This window comes from Hipposideros armiger, unplaced genomic scaffold (genome assembly GCF_001890085.2).
Source record: "Hipposideros armiger isolate ML-2016 unplaced genomic scaffold, ASM189008v1 scaffold_420, whole genome shotgun sequence".
Classification (NCBI taxonomy): Eukaryota; Metazoa; Chordata; class Mammalia; order Chiroptera; family Hipposideridae; genus Hipposideros; species Hipposideros armiger.
The window spans coordinates 998,861-1,017,815 of NW_017731770.1; the positions used below are offsets into that span (position 1 = coordinate 998,861).

Consider the following 18,955-nt stretch of genomic DNA (forward strand, 5'->3'; position numbering starts at 1 on the left):
GCTGTGAGTTCAATGTGAATGCATCAGCAATATATATTAAATGGGGTGTCTCCACACAGAAACACACATAAAACAAGGTTTGTCCTGATTGGTTAACAAATACGTGATCAGAGACTCATGGAACCAAACTCTATTGTCCCGAAAAGCAGCAATTCAGTATTTGCTAATCTGGTGTTTACAAGACTTTATAGAACATAAGTGCTATCAATGATGAGAATGGACCATACTTGTGTCTCCCTATGTTGTTGTCCAATGAAAGGGGAAGGTAGACTAGCAGTAACCTCTATTACAGGCCAATTGTGGGTCAAACATTGTGCTAAGCAATTAAATTACATTAACTTATGTAATGCTAACAACCACCTTGTGAGACAGGTAGTATCTTCATTTCACAGTTGAGAAAACTGATGCTCAGAGAAGTTAAGTACATTTCCCAAGGCTAGTGGTGGAAAACTGTTCTCATGCCTGGGAAATGATTAGGCGGAAGTTATAAATTTGAATTGAACATTCGTTCTCAGTCTCAGAGTTTTTGTGATAGGAGAAAGTATAAAGGGCAATTTGAGAAGATGCCAAGTGACAAGAGATTCTACGCTAGGGTGGGGGACCTCTAAGCAGGACAGAGTCACTTCCCACTTTTAAAGATCCCCAAGGGGGCTACAGAGGGAGAGGTGGATTTCCACCAGGTTCCCCTTTCCAATAGAGCACATTATAATCCACTCCTTTTTATTTTTTTTAAAGATTATTTTATTGGGGAATCAGGGAAGGGGAACATACAAGTTGCTGTCCTTTTGTTCTTCAGTCTAGTTGTGAAGGACGTCGCTTCACTGGGCCATGTTGGTATTATCATTGCGCTCTTCCCAGGTGAGGCAGATCGGTCACCGGCCTCTGGACTGCCACTCACGGCGGCTCTTGGCAGCAGTGAGCTGCTGGCCGCTCATGTTGGCTGCTGGCCACACTTGGTAGCTTATGGCAGCCCACTGCAGCAGGGGCTGCAGCCTATGCTGTTGCCAGCGACTCACAGCATCCCAGCTCCAGGTCAAGCTGTTGTTCAACATCTTAGCTGTAGAGGGCAGTGTCACTGGCCCTCATGTGGGATACAAACTGGGGCCCTGCTGCACAGAGCTGGCGTCCCAAGCCAACTCTTAACCAAGGCACCACACAGCCAGCCCTATAAGCCACTCTTAATTATTCATTCACTTATTCAACAAGTAGTATGTACTGAGTACCTACTACATCCCAAGGACTGTTTAGAGCTTACATTCTAGTGACATGACTGAAAAATTAGATTGCTATGGCTTTAGGTTAATACTTTCCTGAAAATACAGTGGTACTCAAACTTTTATTAATGTCATCAATACTGACAGATGTAGAAATATTTCCATTCTGTCTGATTCAGATAACAGCATTGAAATAACCACGGAGATAAGCAGCAGCCAAACCAGCATGCTCTTCCACTGGATTGAGTGACCACGTTTTCTAGGGATTCCACTTCCTCTGCTGTCCTAGATACGTATTCTGAAAAGTCATCCTATTTCAAAACACTAGATGTTGGTTAAATGGAGCCTAAAAATCGGCCTATCATTCTTATAATTATCTCAAGGAAATAATGTACCCCCAAAGTCACTTGAAGGCTTTTTAGAAAAATGGTTCTGAATCCAGCCTAGACATTAAATCATCTGGGAAGCTTTTAAAAGTCCTGCTTTTAAAAGGTCACAAGGAAACCTATTAAATCAGAACCTTAGGGTGCAACTAAGGCATCAGAACTTTATAAAATTCCCCAGGTGATTCTCATGTCCAGCCAAGGTCAAGAACCAGTGCTTTAGGAGGTGACAGAGTACACAGTGCATGGAGAGTTGGTAGTCCCAATGTTCTGTCAATTTCACTCAAAATTGCTGAGACTGCTGGAGCTGAAAAGTTATCCAGGTTTGTAAATCTCCTCTGCACATACATCCTCATTTCTCCTGCTCTCTACCCTCTGCTGGGGGTGGATGCTATCATTTTTCAGATAGATGCTGAGTACCAACCTAAGTGGATACCTTCCAAAGTATAAATATGCCTGTCTATAGTTAAATGTCTTGATTTTTTAAATGAGCTCCTGCTAAGCTGAGGCTACATGTGAAAGCCAGAGAAGAGATATATGAATTGCAAACAAAGGGTTTTATTATTTCCACGAATAAGTCTCTACAAGTCAAGGATCATACCCAATTTGTATTTAATGATTACTAATCATACTACAATATTTCTCTGCCAATCTCTGTGATTTTAGTTTACATTCCTCTTTGGAGCCAATATCTCCAACTTTTTTTTTTTTCCAAATGAACCAAACAACAAAACCCCAAAGCATTTCCTATGTATGCAGGGAAGAAACAGATCAATAATAACTGAACTTGAGTGTCCTTTTAATCCAAAATGTCCTATATACCTAAAAGGTGCCATTAGAAAAATCATATGTGTTGACACTGAACTTGAAGATAGAAATACTCCATGCTGTAAAGCAAAGTGAACTCTCTGGCCAGCATCCAGGGTGATTCCCATGTGACTGTCTGCATTTGGACCCTGGGATGTCTCTGAGATGGAGCAGGACTCCCTGTCCTGGAATATTTGAATAGCAAGAAGAGCTAGATGGAAGTTTCTAGGGATTTGTTCATAAGAACATTATCCTGTCATTTTGTTTGCATAGATCTAGACACAAGTTTTAGATCTAATCTGGAGATATATACGGCAGGATTATGTTTGGACTGGTCAAAATAAGACATCAGAATATCACAGTTAAGGCACTTCTAAACTCATGCCAGGGTTTATAATGCTAATGAAAACAAAAACTGAAATGAAATAGTAATCACTGAGACATTATGTGCTAAATACCAATGTTTTTCATGCCTGTCAAGCCCATGGTCATCATGGGTTGTGGCTGTCTCCCTTACCCTCTACCTGGCTGAGAGGGGCCAGAGGATTTTGGGCTGATGCATGGAGTGGATTAAGATCCTGAGACATCTGTAAAAACTTCATCCCAAAGGAGCATCAAAAAAAGAAGGGAAAACCATCTCCTGGATGCTGTGGACTACACTGGCTGCCTCTCAGGGTGGTATGCCAAGTTGTGGGGGGGAGGGTAATGCCAGACGTGGCTCATGAGTCCCAGGATGGAGTTGGGGGAGTGGATTGAGCAGAGCTCACCATTTACAAAGTTGCTGGCTAAGCTCTAAGAAAGGTTGGGGGGAGGAGGGGTGGAAAAAGAAAAACACATTTCGCATTAAATCAGACAGGAAAAAGCATGCAATGACAGGCTAGGCACAGTGCGTGAAAAGCAAGAGGCCTCAGATGAGGCAGGAATAAGGGAGGGGGCTGCTAGCTTTCCCACATCACCACTGGGTCCTGAACAGCCTGTTCCTGCCCTGACAGTTATCGTCTAGTGAACCAAAGGCTCGATGGTGCAGAAAAAGCCAAGCTGGATAGGCTTCTGCCTCCTGCCCTGCAGCTCTGATCATCTGAGACACACCTGAGCAGAGCGGAGCCTCTGGCTCCGAAGCCCTGGCCTGTCACAGCTCAGGAGCATTTTGATTTCTGCCCCAGCCTGCCCTCTCCAGCTGAGCAGAGCATCTCTAATAAGCAGCCTCACTGCATGGATCCCCTGGCCTGGCCTTCTCTAACTCAGAGCGGCGCTGCTGCTGAAGCATTTCATTCTCCATCATATGCTCTATTGCTTCCTGAGGGGACTCCTTTGGAAGCCAGGGTTGCAATGTAATTGCTGCAGCTGCTATTGAAACTCACTTTTGGATTTTTGTTCCCTGAGCAGAAAGTTCTGAAAACTCCCACTGAGAAAGAGCAGGCTTTGCATCCTGCAGGCTTGGGCTACCCGGACAAATTCCTAAAGCCTCATTTCTGTGTGGTCTCTTTCAAAACCTTCTGAATGTTCCAGGAGATCTATTTCTTGATAAAATTTTCTCCCTTGCTTGAGGTCAGGCCAGAAGAGAACAGAACAGATGTTAGATCTAAAGCTTTCCCAATCCAACCACTTGACCGAGGGCCCACTAATCTGCCACGATGTAAATGAAATGCCTTTGAGCCTTTCTCGCTCAGGGAAAAAGACAGACCTCTAAAAAGCTGGAGACAACCCTACTTCAAGAAAAACAACATGAAAGAACAGGGTGATTGGAGTCAGCTGCATTTGGGCCTGAGAGAATATTAAAGTGCTCTTTGCCCCACCCCTCTCAAAGAGTCCAAGTGGATTATGCTCGAGTTCTCAAACCCCTACATGGACTTTCTTTCTTCTGGAAGTTGTCATCTTACCAAAAAAATGCTTTAGTCCCTAAAAATGCAAATTTCCTCAAGACAGCAGCCCTGCAATGAACCACAGCTTAGAAGTGGACTGAAATATCATTATCACCGTTGGGGAAACTGATGGCAGAGTGGTGCTGAGGACAGGGCTCCGTCCGTACTCAGGGCTAAAACCTCAGGTGGAAAGGAACACTTGAGTGTGTTGACTGTTATCATAGTGATTTTTCTCCTCCTTTCCCCTACTCAGAGTTACCAGAAAGGCCTGGCAAATGATTAAACACCACACACAAACACTATGTCCCAGGAGGTCTTGCTTAGGAAGATATTCATGCCAGCTGCCTGCAACGCACCGGCCCTTCAAGAGCCTGTTGGTTGCTGATGAGCAGGTTGGCTCTCATATTTCCAACCTGGCCCTGGATGGACTGACGCTAGCTAGACTGGGCTCAGGGGTCTGTACAAAACCCTGTCAGAGACATTCATTCATTTAAGAAATACCATCTTTCCCAGAATGTAATATGACTTTTATTATAAGGAGCACCACATTACCACAAAAAGCCAATTAAACTATGACATAAACTTTGTTATCATACAGAAGTTCTATTTCATGCTAATTGAAAGAGCTCATTTAGAGCTATTTAGGCAGGAATGTACCATTTATTCCCTTTGCCAATTCATCAAAAAGAAAATATAAGCAAGATTAAATTCATTATGGTCTTTCTGAAACCTTTTCCACACCCGAGAGTTTGACTCTTATGAATCACTTCGTTTTAAACTGTTTATTTGGAAATGGCTTTGGGTTTGCAGAAGAGAAAGACAGTTCAGAAAGCCAGTGCTGCTGGTGTGGGTGCCATGCTTTGCCAGCAAGGCTGCAGTAGATGCCTAGATTTACGTACAAGAAATGCTATTTACTGGTTGTGTGATGGATGGCCTTTAGTGTCCGTAGGTGGAAACTGGGACAATACCTCCCAAGGTTGCTGTAAAAAATGAGGAAACATCCACAGAAGCCCTCAGTAAACTGTAAAGTACTACAAACCTCAGTTCCCATTATCACCACCTACGTGGAATTCTTGCCCCAAAGGAGTTTACAATCCAATCAATAACGCTTCTTTACATGTATGTGGAGCTGCATAGTTCACACAATGACTTCATATCTGTTCTGTGGTCTGACCTTTGCAATAATCTTATGAAGCAGGTACACTAAACTCTTCCTTCATTTATAATACATGTTATCCTGAAGTTTTGAGGGTGTTGCTTTTTTTCATCGTGGTAAATTCTACTTTGAACATGTCGGCTTATCCTTAGCCTTGTCAACACTCTCACAGTAAGAAACTTTATACCATATGAATGGGGCTTTGTCATCACTGAGTTACTAGGTCTATTTTGCCTGGTTTGACCCTTTCTTACTTTTCAGAGACAAAACTTCTCTGCAACCCCTGCCTGCTTTTGTGCCCAGACAATTTCATGGATGGTTTCATGGGTGGTGCCTCTCTCTGGTAGCCCATTGCTTGATAGAGGCATTGAGGGGGCAGGGTTATTGCTAGCTCCATCTGTTTCTAATTCACCTCACCAGATCATTTGTCATTAATTCAACTATATAACACATCAATTTTAAGTAAAAAATGACCATTTTCCCCTGCTTGATCAACCCTGGCTTTCTTCTCCTGCCCTCACTTTCTCTCAGAGGCTTTGTGTGGTTGGTGGGGTCTTGATCGACCTGGGAAATCCACATCAAACGGGCTTGGGAAAGCTTTCCTTAGATATCTCTAATCCTTCCCACCTTTCTATCCCCCTCATAAAGAGTAAAATATTGACTGGGAAATCTTTAAAATTGCCTAAAATAAGCAGACTGATTTATTTGTATACTTCCAAGTCTTCTCCCATCTCAAAGCTGTCCAAAGGCACCACTTTTGGATCTAAATTATAAAAAAGGTTACACTCATAGTCTCTGGCTTAAAAGTCCTTTCAACAATAATTCAGGGTTCCCTTTTTAACAGCTGCTAAAAACAAGATGTTATTTGTCATACAATTAAAAACACAGATGAGGTCAGGTCATTTGCGGAGTAGCTTGAGGTAAAGGAAGCACCATAATCTTATCCACTGTGAGGTGAAATTTAGAATGAGGGGAGGCCAGCCGGCCTTGGACTCTATCCAAGGGAGTTTGCCACTAAACTATCCAAGAGAGAGCCTTATAAGGCAGTTTTTTCTGGAAGGCAACTCTATGGCGGTAAACCCTAAGGGCAGGCTCTAGGGACAGGATGGAAATTATATTTAAGGATGATAATAAACGCCTGCTCATCTTCATCATTCCACCTCAGATCTAGAGTGTAAAAGATCTTAAAAGTTATGAACATCCTCCCCTGGACGCTTCCCCTCCTCACTTAGGTTACCCCTTAGCTCTCCAACAGAGAATCTTCGGAACAGAATTCTCCTGACTCCCACATGAGCATGTAACAGTAGTCAACAGTTTTTATCTGCAAGTTCTTCCTGGTGTGTTCACTAAATGTACTATTTAATTCCAGGCCTTTTAATTTCGTCTCCTGAAAACCTATAGAACAGTGGGTCATGCACCTTGCATTTAATAGCTAATTCTCAAACCATGAAGAAACATTAACTTGTTCTTTGGATTATGCTCCTCTAAAAGAATCTTAAGTCCTTTAAGACCCTTCTTCAAGGTTGCCTATTCTTTTGTAAAGCTTCTTTAGGTTTTCAAAGCTTTCCTAAGATGCAGTGATTAAAACTGGGTAAAGTGTTAAGAACTCGTGATTCGCTCAAACTTCTAGAAGTTTCTGTGCACAAGAAGGGCAACTGAGGCCAGAAAAAATTTTAAAGCATTTCTATTGGGCTGGGGTAGATTCTTTGGGATGTGACTTTTTTTGTTTCGGGTCTGAAAGTGGAGAAAGAGAGGAATGGGAGTTATGGGGGGTGGGGTGGGGGAAGAGCCTCCTGAAATGAAATGAGCAAGTGGCTGTAATTTGGGAGCAGGGGCTGGCTAATGAGCAAGCGATGTCAGGGCACATTTTGAGGGGTCATTTAGTAAGAAAAAGGCACAGTACGAGCTTTTCAGTTCCAAATAAAAAACGCCATGCCATGGCAGGTTAGGACCCTGGATTCAAGTGTTTCTAAGGTCTGGAAGAGAAACTAAAGATCCTGTGAAGGAGTTGGGCATCTCTTGCCAGGATTATTGTAATAGCTTCCTAATGGGAGGTCCTGACCAGTGTTGCCCCCTTCCAATCCATCCTCTTAAGGGCAGCCAAGAGAGATTTTTTAAAAAGCACAAATCCAATTACATCACTCAATGGCTTCCACTGCTCTTGTGATAGTGTCTAAAACACCCTAACCGGCCCCAAGGCCCTCGATCACTGAGCCCTTTTAAGTATCCAGCTGCCACCTCTGTTCTCCCTCTCTGTGAGGCAGCCCCAGGGAACCACGTGCTACCTATTCCTTCTGCTTGTCTCATTTCCTTCTAACTCCACTCCAAGCTCCTTGCTAGCTCTTCTCCAGCTGATTCCTTCTCATCTATGTCTTAGTCAGGGCTCCCTGACCATCTTTGTGGACTGACAGTGATAGTTTATCAAAGTATTGCACTGACTTGCATCCCCCCCCCTCCCACCAAACCCCCATCACCCTTTGACACAAGATAAGCCAGAGCACTGACAATTTCACTTAATTTTGGAACCCTCTGTTTCAACTTTCAATAAAGTTCAACCATTCTGACACCAGTTACATGTGTGTTTTTTTCCATACCACCAAGCAATTCTCCAACGCCAGCTGGGCGTCCTACAATTCAACTCAATCCTGACACTATCTACCTAAAGGAAGCATCAGATCACACAGATTAAGGGCTCAGTCCCACAAGACTGCCCCCCCCCCGCCACTTAATATGCCAATCACCAATCCAGGTTGTCATCTGTGCTTTTTTTTTTTTTAGCTGAGCCATCCTGCCACCTGTTGGCAGCTCAGCGGCTGCTCAGCTCGGGCTGGACTCGAACCACTGTTGCTCAGAGCNCTGTTGGCAGCTCAGCGGCTGCTCAGCTCGGGCTGGACTCGAACCACTGTTGCTCAGAGCTCAAACTCTTGAGCGAGCTCTTAACCAACTGAGTCACTCAGCCAGCCCCCCATCTGTGCTTTTGACCAACTGGCTATAGACTGGAGGTTCCAATAACCTCCTCCTTGGGTTTGATTAATTTGCTAGAGTGGCTCACAGGACTTGGAAAACATTTTAAGTACTTACTAGATTACCAGTTTATTATAAAAGGATATAATTCAGGAACACCCAGATGGAAAAGATGCACAGGACAAGGTATGGGGAAAGGATGCAGAACTTCTATGCCCTCTATTAGCACCTCCATGTGTTCACCAACCTGGAAGTTCTCTGAACCCATCCTTTTGGGTTTTTAATGGAGGCTTCGTTACACAGGCATGGCTGATTAAATCACTGAATCATTCAATATTGGTCATTGAACTCAATCTCCAGCCCCTCTTTACTCCCAGGAGGTTGGGGGATGGGACTAAAAGTTCCAACCACTAATCACATGGTTGGTGCCACCCAGAAATCAGCCCCCATCTGGTAGGTGACTTAGAGGCTTTCCAAAAGCCAGATCACTAACTTAACAAATGACATCTTGTTTGCTCTCAACACTTGGAAAATTCCAAGAGTTTTAGGAGCTATGTGGCAGGAATGGGATGAAAATCAAATATATATTTCTTATTATAAATCACAATGTCACAAGTTAATAACTTCATTGAAAAATAGTAATAGAACATGGGCATTTAAATGGTATGTTACCAACATAAAAATGAGCCTAAAATGAGCTTCTCAAAGAACAAATGTTTAATGTCTATCAAAATGAGTTTCTGAAAATAAAAGCCATCACTGGAGCTTTTTCCATTTACAGAACAGTTTCTGTTGCTCTGAACCTAATTCTAACCAGCAAGGGGATGTGGAAATGTTGAGATTTGAGGTGGGGGTGGTAGTGACCACCTAATGTTAGAGTTCAGGATAACAGTGGATGGGAATATGAGTCAATGTCGGATGTATTGCCTGGACTTCAGAAGGGCAGAAGACGCAAGGAGAAAAGACAGCAGACAGGCAGGAGAGTCAACTGCCTGTATTTCCAAACTGGAAGGCACTTTCTTAAAAGGGTCCCTTTGTTTAATCAACAGATATTTATGAAGTGCCCAGCTATTAGCCAGCCACTGTGTTTATAAAGAATTATAAGATGGAGTCCCTCTTTTAGGATGCTCCCAGTCCTGTGGAGAAGACAGACATTCAAAGAGCACATTAGAGACAATAGGGAGGTGCTGTACTAACTAGCAGAGTTTGTTATCCACTCAGGAGCTTTGCTCCCTTTGCTAAAATCCTCACCTGGGTCCTCTGCCTGGCTTGGCCCACACCACTTAATACTGCTCATCCGTTCCTAGTCACCATCCTATTTCCCTGTTGTGCATTCTTCACAGCACATACGACTATGTGAAAATATCTGCTTACTTGTTTCTGTCTAATGCTCACAGTAACTGCCATCACAGAGGGATCCCGCCTATCTAATTCAAGGCTGAGACCTGGAAAATTCATACATTCACTCATTCCACAAATATTTAAGGCATCTAATAATGTCAGGCATTGATCTAGGCCCGTGTGGGTAGATCAGGGAGCAGAAATTCCCTTCCCTCATGGAGCTCATTTTTACGTTGAATAATGACAACAATGAATATTCATTGAGTGCTTTCTATGAATAATCTTCACAACGTTGACTCTTCACAACAACTCTATGAGATAGGTATGATTATAATCCTTATAGGTGAGGAAACCCAGTCCCAGAGACAGTCAAGCCACTTGCTCAAGGCTAAGCAAGTGGCAAAGTTAAGATTCCCACCCAGGGAGTCTGGTTCTAGAGCTCAGCGTCCTATTCTGCTAGAATACCTCTTGCTTACATTTGCGTATACACAGTATGTGTGCAATAAGTATTGTTGGAAAAATGGCTGGAAGAGCCAAAGAAGGACATCACTGGGGGGAGGGAAGAATCAAGGAGCTTCACAGAGAAAGTGACAACTGCTGATCCTTGAAGACTGAGAGTTGAAAGAGTGGAAAGATAAGTGAGAGTGAGAGTGAGGGAGGCACACAGCAGCAAATAGCAAACATTGTGGCTGGACCATAAAGGGGGTTGGAGAGAAGAGGCCAAAATAATAGAATGGAGTTATGTGAAGAGCCTTGTATGCCCTGCTAGGTAGTTTGAACTTGATCCTAAATGTACTAAGAAGAGAGGCCCTGAAGAACGAATTCTGATTCCCTATGTAAAAATGAATTCTGAGGGAGAAAAAGAGGAGATGGGACTCAAAGGGACCAAGGTGGCTGACATGAGACGATTGCCAAGGAGCTCAGATTTAAAGGACCGTGAACGAAAAGTGTAACGAAGAACTAGAATGAAGGAGCACCATGTTCTTTTCCAACTGTGTGATTTTATTACACATCTCAGCTTCTCTATATTAACTTTCTAATAAACAGAATTGTCAAATCCCCTCTCCCAGTTACTTGTGACTTCAGAGACCTCAGTAAGATCTAATGGCAGTAAATTCTTGATGACAGTTTTTAAGATTTGAGATTATTAGCTCATTACCTTTCAAACAGATTTTCAAGAAGAGGGCTTTGCCCCTTACCACAGAGGTACAGAAAACAAGCAGACCAAGATCTCTCTCCCCAATAGGTGGGCAAGTGGCGATCTCACAAAATAAGGGAAAGATGGGGAATGTCTCCAGGGCTCCAGTGAAAGCACTTAGGGAGGTGAGTTTGCAACTTGCACAGGTATTTACGTAATCAGCAAAACCAGATCTGTTTCCTGTATCCCTGGCTCTACAGCACCTAGCACAGTGATGACACATGTTAGATGCTCAGTAAGTGCAGGTTATATGAGACCGACACAAAAGAAGGCAGATTGAACCAAGCCATTGTGGCTGAGTCCCACTACACCCCCTTCCTCTCAATACACGAGGAAGCATAAATCAAGTTTCTTCTGAAGGTAGAAATGGCTGGAGGAACCTAGAAAATGCATTGTCTATTCTTTGCAGAGCCCCAGTACTAACTGACACAGAAGTAAATGGCGTTAACATTGGATTGACTTCCATAGCTGTCAAAACATATCCAGGAATCAGGAGCAATATATTAGGAAATCTGGTTTTAGCCCTATTTATCTCTGCTGTGGAAAAGTACTCTGGTGGACCTCACATTCTTTTCTGCTTTCTCTGGCATTCTCCTATAAATGGTCCCAGGCACTAGACCCCATATTCCTAAATTTAGGTTGGGAAGAAAAGGCTAATTTATATCAAGGTTTCCAGTTTCACATGCTAGTTCTCTTAACATTTTCCCAAACGTAAAGAAAAACAGGTCCCTACTCTCATGGGGTTTGCAGTCTGGAGGGAGGCTGAGGAACTGGGTGTCCATGGTAATGAGGTTATAAGACCACAGGCATACCTTATTTTATTGCACTTTGCTTTATTGCACTTCATGGGTGTTGTGCTTTTTGTTTGTTTGTTTTTTTACAAATTGAAGGCAAGGCCCTCCAACTGAAATGAATCTGCAATACCTCAGATATGTTTGTAGTTCCATATTACTATCAGTCTCAGCAGCAGGCTAGAATTGACAATACTGGATCACCAAGCTAACCTTTCGCTCTGATAAGGCAAGTACAGTGATTTGGAAAGACTATGGGGAAAATTCCCCTTGGAATGTTTATAAGAAAATCGGCATATCCTGGAATGATTTCTTAAACTACGCACATTTCTCTTTCATGATGTGACTGATAAATTAGATCCAAAGGAAAAAAAAAAGACAGTTTCTGTTGGAAAAGTATGTGAATTATTTTGGGTTGTGATTTTCTAAGGTTAAGGTAATGATAATATAAATAGCTGGCAGTAAGTTACATAATTTAAGGCTTTCTCTGAAATTAGTGACATATGACCTATTAGTATATGGATTTCTGGAAAAAGCTTAAAAAAAGAATTATTTGGAAAGTTTGGATAAAGTCTGAGCTGTATTAAAGAAGCAACTGCTTCTGTCATTTCAGGAGAACTGCCTTGCTCCCTTTTTCTACCTTGGCTGAGACCAGGGGAACCATTGCCAAGGTTGGATTTCTAACTTTCCCTTGCAACTACTGCCTATGGAAAAATTTTTTTCAGGCATTAGAGTTAAAAATCTCTCTTTCAAATCCATACTCTATTTATTTCCCCCTTTCACTTATGGCAAGATTGTACTTGTTTGGAATAAAATAAATGATGAAACAAATTTCAAAGGCATTCCTGTTGAAAGTGCATTCTAGGGACAAATTACCCAGAAAAGGAACAAGAAAGAAAAACAGGGCCAGCTGACAGGTTCAGTTGGTAAAGTGCGAGCTCTGAGCAACAGGGTCGCCAGTTTGATTCCCACATGGGCCAGTGAGCTGCCAACAGGTGGCAGTGTGGCTCAGCTGATGAGAGCACATGCTCCTAACAACAAGGTTTCTGGTTCGACTCCCACATGGGATGGTGGGCTATGCCCACCTGCAACTAAGATTCAACAGGCACCTTGAGCTGAGCACCCGCGAGCTGACGACAGGCAGCCAGATAACGACTGGACTTGGAGCTGAGCTAGCTGTGCCCTCCACAACTAAGACTGAAGGACAACAACTTGCTGTTCCCCTTCCCCAATTCTCCAACACTGTTCCCCTTCCCCAATTCCCCAATAAAATCTTTAAAAAATAAATAAATAAAACAAAATGGTCATAAGGTTTACATCATAAAAAGATTTTCAAAGAGTTTGTATTTTTTGGTCCACAAATAATTAGCTAGATTACTGTTTAAGAATCTGTAATTTCCAGTAAGTGAATTATTTTCCTTAATATTAAGAAACCATAAAATCAAATTTTTATAATTCTTACAATCTAGCCAATTAAACATGGGACAAACAACTTCTCTCTAACAGTCCTTACTTTGTATTTCATCGTTAAACTCCTTTCCCCTATCTCGTGACTTCACCTCTATCAATACACCGAAGCCAAGAAAGTAACATCTCTAGGTTACAAAAGGGGCTGGGGACGCTTTTGTGAATCGATCTGCCAACTGTTAGCATCAGCTGGGTGAGCTTTTGGGATGCGGGAGTCTGTGATAATGCAAAATCTTTTCCATATATACACACTGTCCCTGCAAGTCCTCACTTTCCTGGCACACTTAGCAAACTCTCAAAATAAAACCATCAAAAAGATTCAAGGGGAGGCGTCGCCCATCCCCGCCGGCATCCTTTCCACAGCCAGCTCCTCCCCTGCCATCTGTCCCCAGGGATGCCCACGGGAGGAGTTGCGGGAACCAGCGTCCGCTGCGCCGGCCGCGGATGCCCTGTCAGGTCTGACCCGCCAGGGGGCGCCCGGCTCTCCACCCGTGGAGTGGGGTGGGGTGAAGGCGTGGTCCGAGAGGAAAGCGCTTGTGCCCACCTTGCTCGCAGGTGCCCTTGCTGACCTGGGTGATGGTCTTCTCCCCGCGGCTCTCGGCCTTCAGGCTGGCGGCGCGCAGCTGGCACCCGCTGGGGTAGGTGATGCCATCGCTGCCGCACACCGGGTAGCGGCTCTTGCACACGCACACTCCGCTCACCACCGGGCCGCCGGCTGCTGCCCCGGCTTTACCCTTCCGCCTCTTGCGGCTCTTCACGCACTCCATGCCCGGCGCGCAGTGCCCCCTGCCGGCACCGCCGCCCCCGCACGGCTCGCCCTCGCCGCGGGCGCACACCGGGCAGCAGCCGCACGCGTCGCGGGTCTCACCCAGCGGGCAGCCCCGCGGGGGCAGGGGCGGGCAGGTGGCCGGCTCGCAGGGGCCGCAGGTGTCCGAAGAGTTGGAAGAGGAGAGGGGTAGGAGCAGGAGCAGCAGCCCCGCGGCGCTGAGGAGCAGGGCGCGTAGCGGTGGCCGCTCCATGGCGGGACGTGGTGGTGGCGGCCTGAGCGCGAGTGAGCGGGGCGCCGCCGGCCGGCGCCTTAAACGCGGCGCCCCGCCCGGCCTGGCTGCGGGAACCACACCCCGGGGCGGCGAGAGCTCGGCCGCCCCGCCCGGGACCGCGGTGCTCGAGTGCGCTCCTGCTGGCGGGGCGGCGCGGGGCATCCGCGCGGGCCCAGGGCGCTGGGGCTCACTCGCGCTGTGCGCGGGGCTTTGGCCGCCGAGCGCACCGTGCCGGCTCCTGGTCAGGACCCTGCCTTGCCCCATGGGCTGCGCCCCAGCCCCTTGTACGATAGATCGCCCACCGTGAGAGCGGCTCCCCCCTCCTTCTGGTTCCTCGTGTTTCCCAGTCCAGATATTTGTACTTAACAACGACTTTGAACCGACCCAGTGTTTAATCTATTCACTTCTCCATGGGCCCGTGAGACCTGATGACTCTGCGGTTGAAGAAGCGCCTTTAGAAACGAATTGTTTATGTGTCCCCTGTTGGCCACAGGCCCCCTGTGGTCTTGGGGGCCGGGCTAAAAGGACAAATCCTTGCCAACCACTCCTCTTTTTGTAACCTCATAACTGCCTCCTCCCCCTCTGCTTTCTTACCGGCAAGTCAAGTTTTAAGTGTGATTACTGGAATTCATGTGAGAGCTGTGTCGTTGTCTTAAGTTCATACTAAATTGTGTTGTCCCTCCATCAAACCTCTCCAGAGAATTGAGCTGGGGTGCAACTGAGGACCTAAAGCACCCCCAGTTTTTACCAGCAAACCTGTGAGGTTTTTGATGTAAATGACTGACAGTTCCTGCTTAATCTTTCTGTAAAGAATTCTACAAACTCAATTTCAAAGCCTCTTTTCCCAATAATATTGGTCCTTCAAACTTCTCCTAGCCAGACATTTAAGTTGTTTCCAATTTTTTTGAACATAACACACTGCAGTGTGCATGATTCTGTATGTCACATTTTAGCTCTTTTTTCTTGGTATAAACTAAGAATTTATAGGATTTTCAGCTAAGTCAAAGTGTGTGGTTCACAATGTCATCAGAAATGTATAGATGTCACCCTCACCAGAGTCTTCCTAGGATTATTATTGTAAACTTTTTTGAAAATTAAATAATCACAATATTGAAGGAATAAAAAAACCCAAGCACCCCCCTCCTATTCAGAAAACTTGGCACTACTTTTTGACTTCTCCTTAACATAGTACTCTAGAAAAGTGGTATTTTTTTTAAAAAGGTCACATGTTGACATGACAATTGTTTAAAAAACAATGAAAAGTCTTTCGAGCAGTTTTCCTAATCTTGCCTTTGTCCCATAGTAAGAGATAGTTTACACGACCTAGCACAGTCTCAAATTGAAAGAAATGCAGAGTGCACTCCGATATCTTATTCTATTCTATTTCAATTTTATTAATCTGCTGGTCAAGGTTCACTAAGTTGATTTCACGACCTATGATGTGTCATAGTTTTAGGTTCTCTAGAAGCCAACCATGAGACAAGGATTCCAGCACAAGTAGTTTTACCTGAGAGGCCACATCAAGACACACCAGTTGGGAGGCGGGGAGGTAGGGAGTGAGCAGGAAGGAAGATGGCCAATAAAGATGCTTATCGAGTCAGCTCCAGGCAGGGTGGGCTCTGCTGCCAGATAAGACCTCAGGCTCTACAAATTTTGCACGTGTTATGGGGGGATGAGGGGAGGGTATAGAGGTACTGACAGCAGCTGCATCACTAAGGGCCGCTCTCCACAGTGTTTCTAAACCCTCCGTGGGAGCCAGCAGTAATAACAGAAGCAAGTGGGACAGTAGAGTTCCTTTGGGGGGGGGGGTCCTCACTGCCCAGCAAATGGAAAAGCAAGCAGGGTTCTCATCACTGAAGGAGGCACCTGGGCTGTGTGATAACGCCAATTGGGAAGACTTGAAAATAGGAAGAGAACTCCTTTCAAGAAAGAAGATATTGTCACCCATTCAGCTGCAGTTCTAGTGAGATGAAGAGCCTCAATGTGAGGATAGGATTATGCCTCCTGCAAATAAATAGAGTTTTACTTCTTCCTGTTTAATCTACGTGTCCTTTATTTCTTCTTTCCTAATTGATCTGGTTAGAACCTCCACTAAATTGTGCAATAGAAGTGGTGAGAGTGGGCATCCTTGTCTTGTTCCTGACCTTAGAGAGCTTTCAGTCTTTCACTATTAAGTATGATGTTACCTGTGGGTTTTGTTTTTTGTTTTTTGTTTTTAGATTTTTATTGGGGAATTGGGGAAGGGGAACAGCACTGGGGAATCGGGGAAGGGGAACAGACAAGTTGCTGTCCTTTTTTGTTCTTCAGTCTAATTGTGGAGGACATTGCTTCACTGGCCCATGTTGGCATCATCATTGCGCTTTTCCCAAGTAAGGCAGTCGCTTGCTGACCATTGCACGGCCGCAGCGGCTCACAGCAGCTCACGAAAACTCACGCCCGCTGCCGGCCAGCCCCACTGCAGCCTACACTGTCATCGGTGATTCATGGCAGCCCAACTCCAGGTGGCGCTGTTGTTCACATCTTAGCTGTAGAGGGTGCAGCATCACTGGCCCTCAATGTGGGACCCGAACCGGGGTCCTGCTCAGAGCTGGCGTCCCAAGCCAACTCTTAATCAATGCGCCACTCAGCCAGCCCCCTGTGGGTTTTTCATAGATGGTCTCTTCCCAGTTTTATCATGAAGAGGTGTTGAGTTTTGTCAAATGCCTGTATTGATGATGTATTGAGATGACTGATAAAGATGTATTTTATGCTATCGATATATGGTGTATTACATTAATTAATTTTTGAATGTTAAACTAAACTTGCATTCCTGGGATAAATACCACTTGGTTGTGATGTATAGTTCTTTCTTATATGTTTCTGGATTTGATTTACTAATATTTTGTTGAGGATTTTTGCATCTGTATTCATAGGAGATATTGGACTGTAGTTTTCTTTTCTTGCGATGTCTTTGTTTGGTATCAAGGTAATGGTGGCCTCACAGAATGAGTTAGGAAGTGTTCCCTCATCTTCCATTTTTTTGGGCAGCATTTGTGAAGAACTGGTATTAATTGTTCTTTAAATGTTTAGTAGTCTTCACCAGTGAAACCATCTGGGCCTGGGCTTTTCTTCATGGGAAGTGTTTTGGTTACTACTTCAATCTCTTTACTTGTTATAGGTCTGTATTAGTTTGCTGGGGCTGCCATAACAAAATACCACAGACTGGGTGACTTAAATAACAGAAATTTATCTTCTCACCGTTCTGGAGGCTGGAAGTCCAAGACCTAGGTGATGGCAGGGTTGATTTGGGTTCTTCTGAAGACTATAAGGGCAAGATCCTCTCCCCAGTTCAAATGCCACCCACAAAATACCATGCACTCCCCTCCCTCACTAAACAAGACTGCTACTTTACAAATTATAACTTTATATTGCATGTTTTCCTTCCCTATAGATAAGATTTATTGAAATACTCAGTCATAGAATTGTTCCCCACCCAGAGTCTTTCTTAGACCTTCCCCAAAATTAGCCAACTAAAGTCCAAATTCTTAATGGTTTCTTTCTATTGAGATACCCTCCTATTGAGATACTCCACAGTGCCATATGGAATCTATTCCCTCTTGCTACGATGAGTAATAAACTCATCTTATTTGACTATAGGTGTATTCATGGTGGTCTTTGGATGAAGAACAATGACACATCAGAGATTTGCCTTTCGGCTCCTTTCTTCTATCCTACTCCAGCTCCACATTCCCCTGCCCCAACCCACAGTACACTCCAAAATCCTTTGCTGAAAGGTCCTTGTACCTGGCAAGCACCCTTCTTGGTGGGGCATCTCCAAGACATCTCAGGTTAGCAAACTTCAGTGGCATCTGTGGGGAACCCATGGTGCCATGCAGCCTGCCTTGCTGTGTCCCTCTGTGCCCCGCCTCTCCACCAGATGTCCAACTGGAGAAGGGAATGTTTGTCTCTTTTTCTTTTTTTTTTTTAAAGAGTTTTATTGGGGAATTGGGGGGATGGGAACAGTGCTGAGGAATTGGGGGAAGGAGAACAGACAAGTTGCTGTCCTTTTGTTCTTCAGTCTAGTTGTGGAGGACTTGCTTCACTGGCCCAAGTTGGCACCATCATTGTGCTCTTCCCGGGTGAGGCAGATCAGTCGCCAGCTTCTGGACGGCCGCTCACGGCGGCTGCTGGCCACTCACACTGGCTGCTGGCTACACACGGTAGCCCATGGCAACCCACTGCCACAGGGGCTGCAGCCTACCATTGCCGGCGACTCACGGCAGCCCAGCTCCAGGTTGAGCTATTGTTCAGCATCTTAGCTGTGGAGGGCAGTGTCACTGGCCCCCATATGTGGGATCCGAACCGAGGTCCTCTGGCATCCCAAGCCAGTTCTTAACCATCGCGCCACTTGGCCGGCCCTGTTTGTCTCTTTTAATCAATGGTTGTGATGCGAACATCACAGTATGTTGGCATCTCCCCTCTCACTTGGCTTCTTTGGGTGTGGGTGGGGGGACAGGCATGGGAGGGGAAGAGAAACACCCTGCATCTTGCTCTAGGCTCTCACTCACCCTCAATATCCATATACAGAATGGAGGTTAGTGTGCCAGGTGAGGTTGATTGTGTAGGGCCATTTAACACTGAGGAACATTCTGTTCCAGTTCTTGGTGGCTCTTTTTTAGAATGTGGGAGCACATAGCACCTATAGGTTTGGGTTGTGGATTGTAGTGCTATTTCTAGGCAAGGGAAAATTTGT

At 44.9% G+C, this 18,955-nt stretch overlaps 1 protein-coding gene across 1 annotated transcript in view; it reads right to left on the reverse strand.

The window, feature by feature from the left end:
* Window positions 1–14,269, reverse strand: part of IGFBP7 (insulin like growth factor binding protein 7) — a 69,679-nt gene extending 55,410 nt beyond the window's left edge. Inside the window, exon 1 of the mRNA XM_019664367.1 lies at window positions 13,728–14,269. Coding sequence (XP_019519912.1) covers window positions 13,728–14,202 — 475 coding nt within the window. The 5' untranslated portion in view covers window positions 14,203–14,269. The remainder of the gene's footprint in view (window positions 1–13,727) is intronic.
* Between the last annotated feature and the right edge of the window lie 4,686 nt (window positions 14,270–18,955).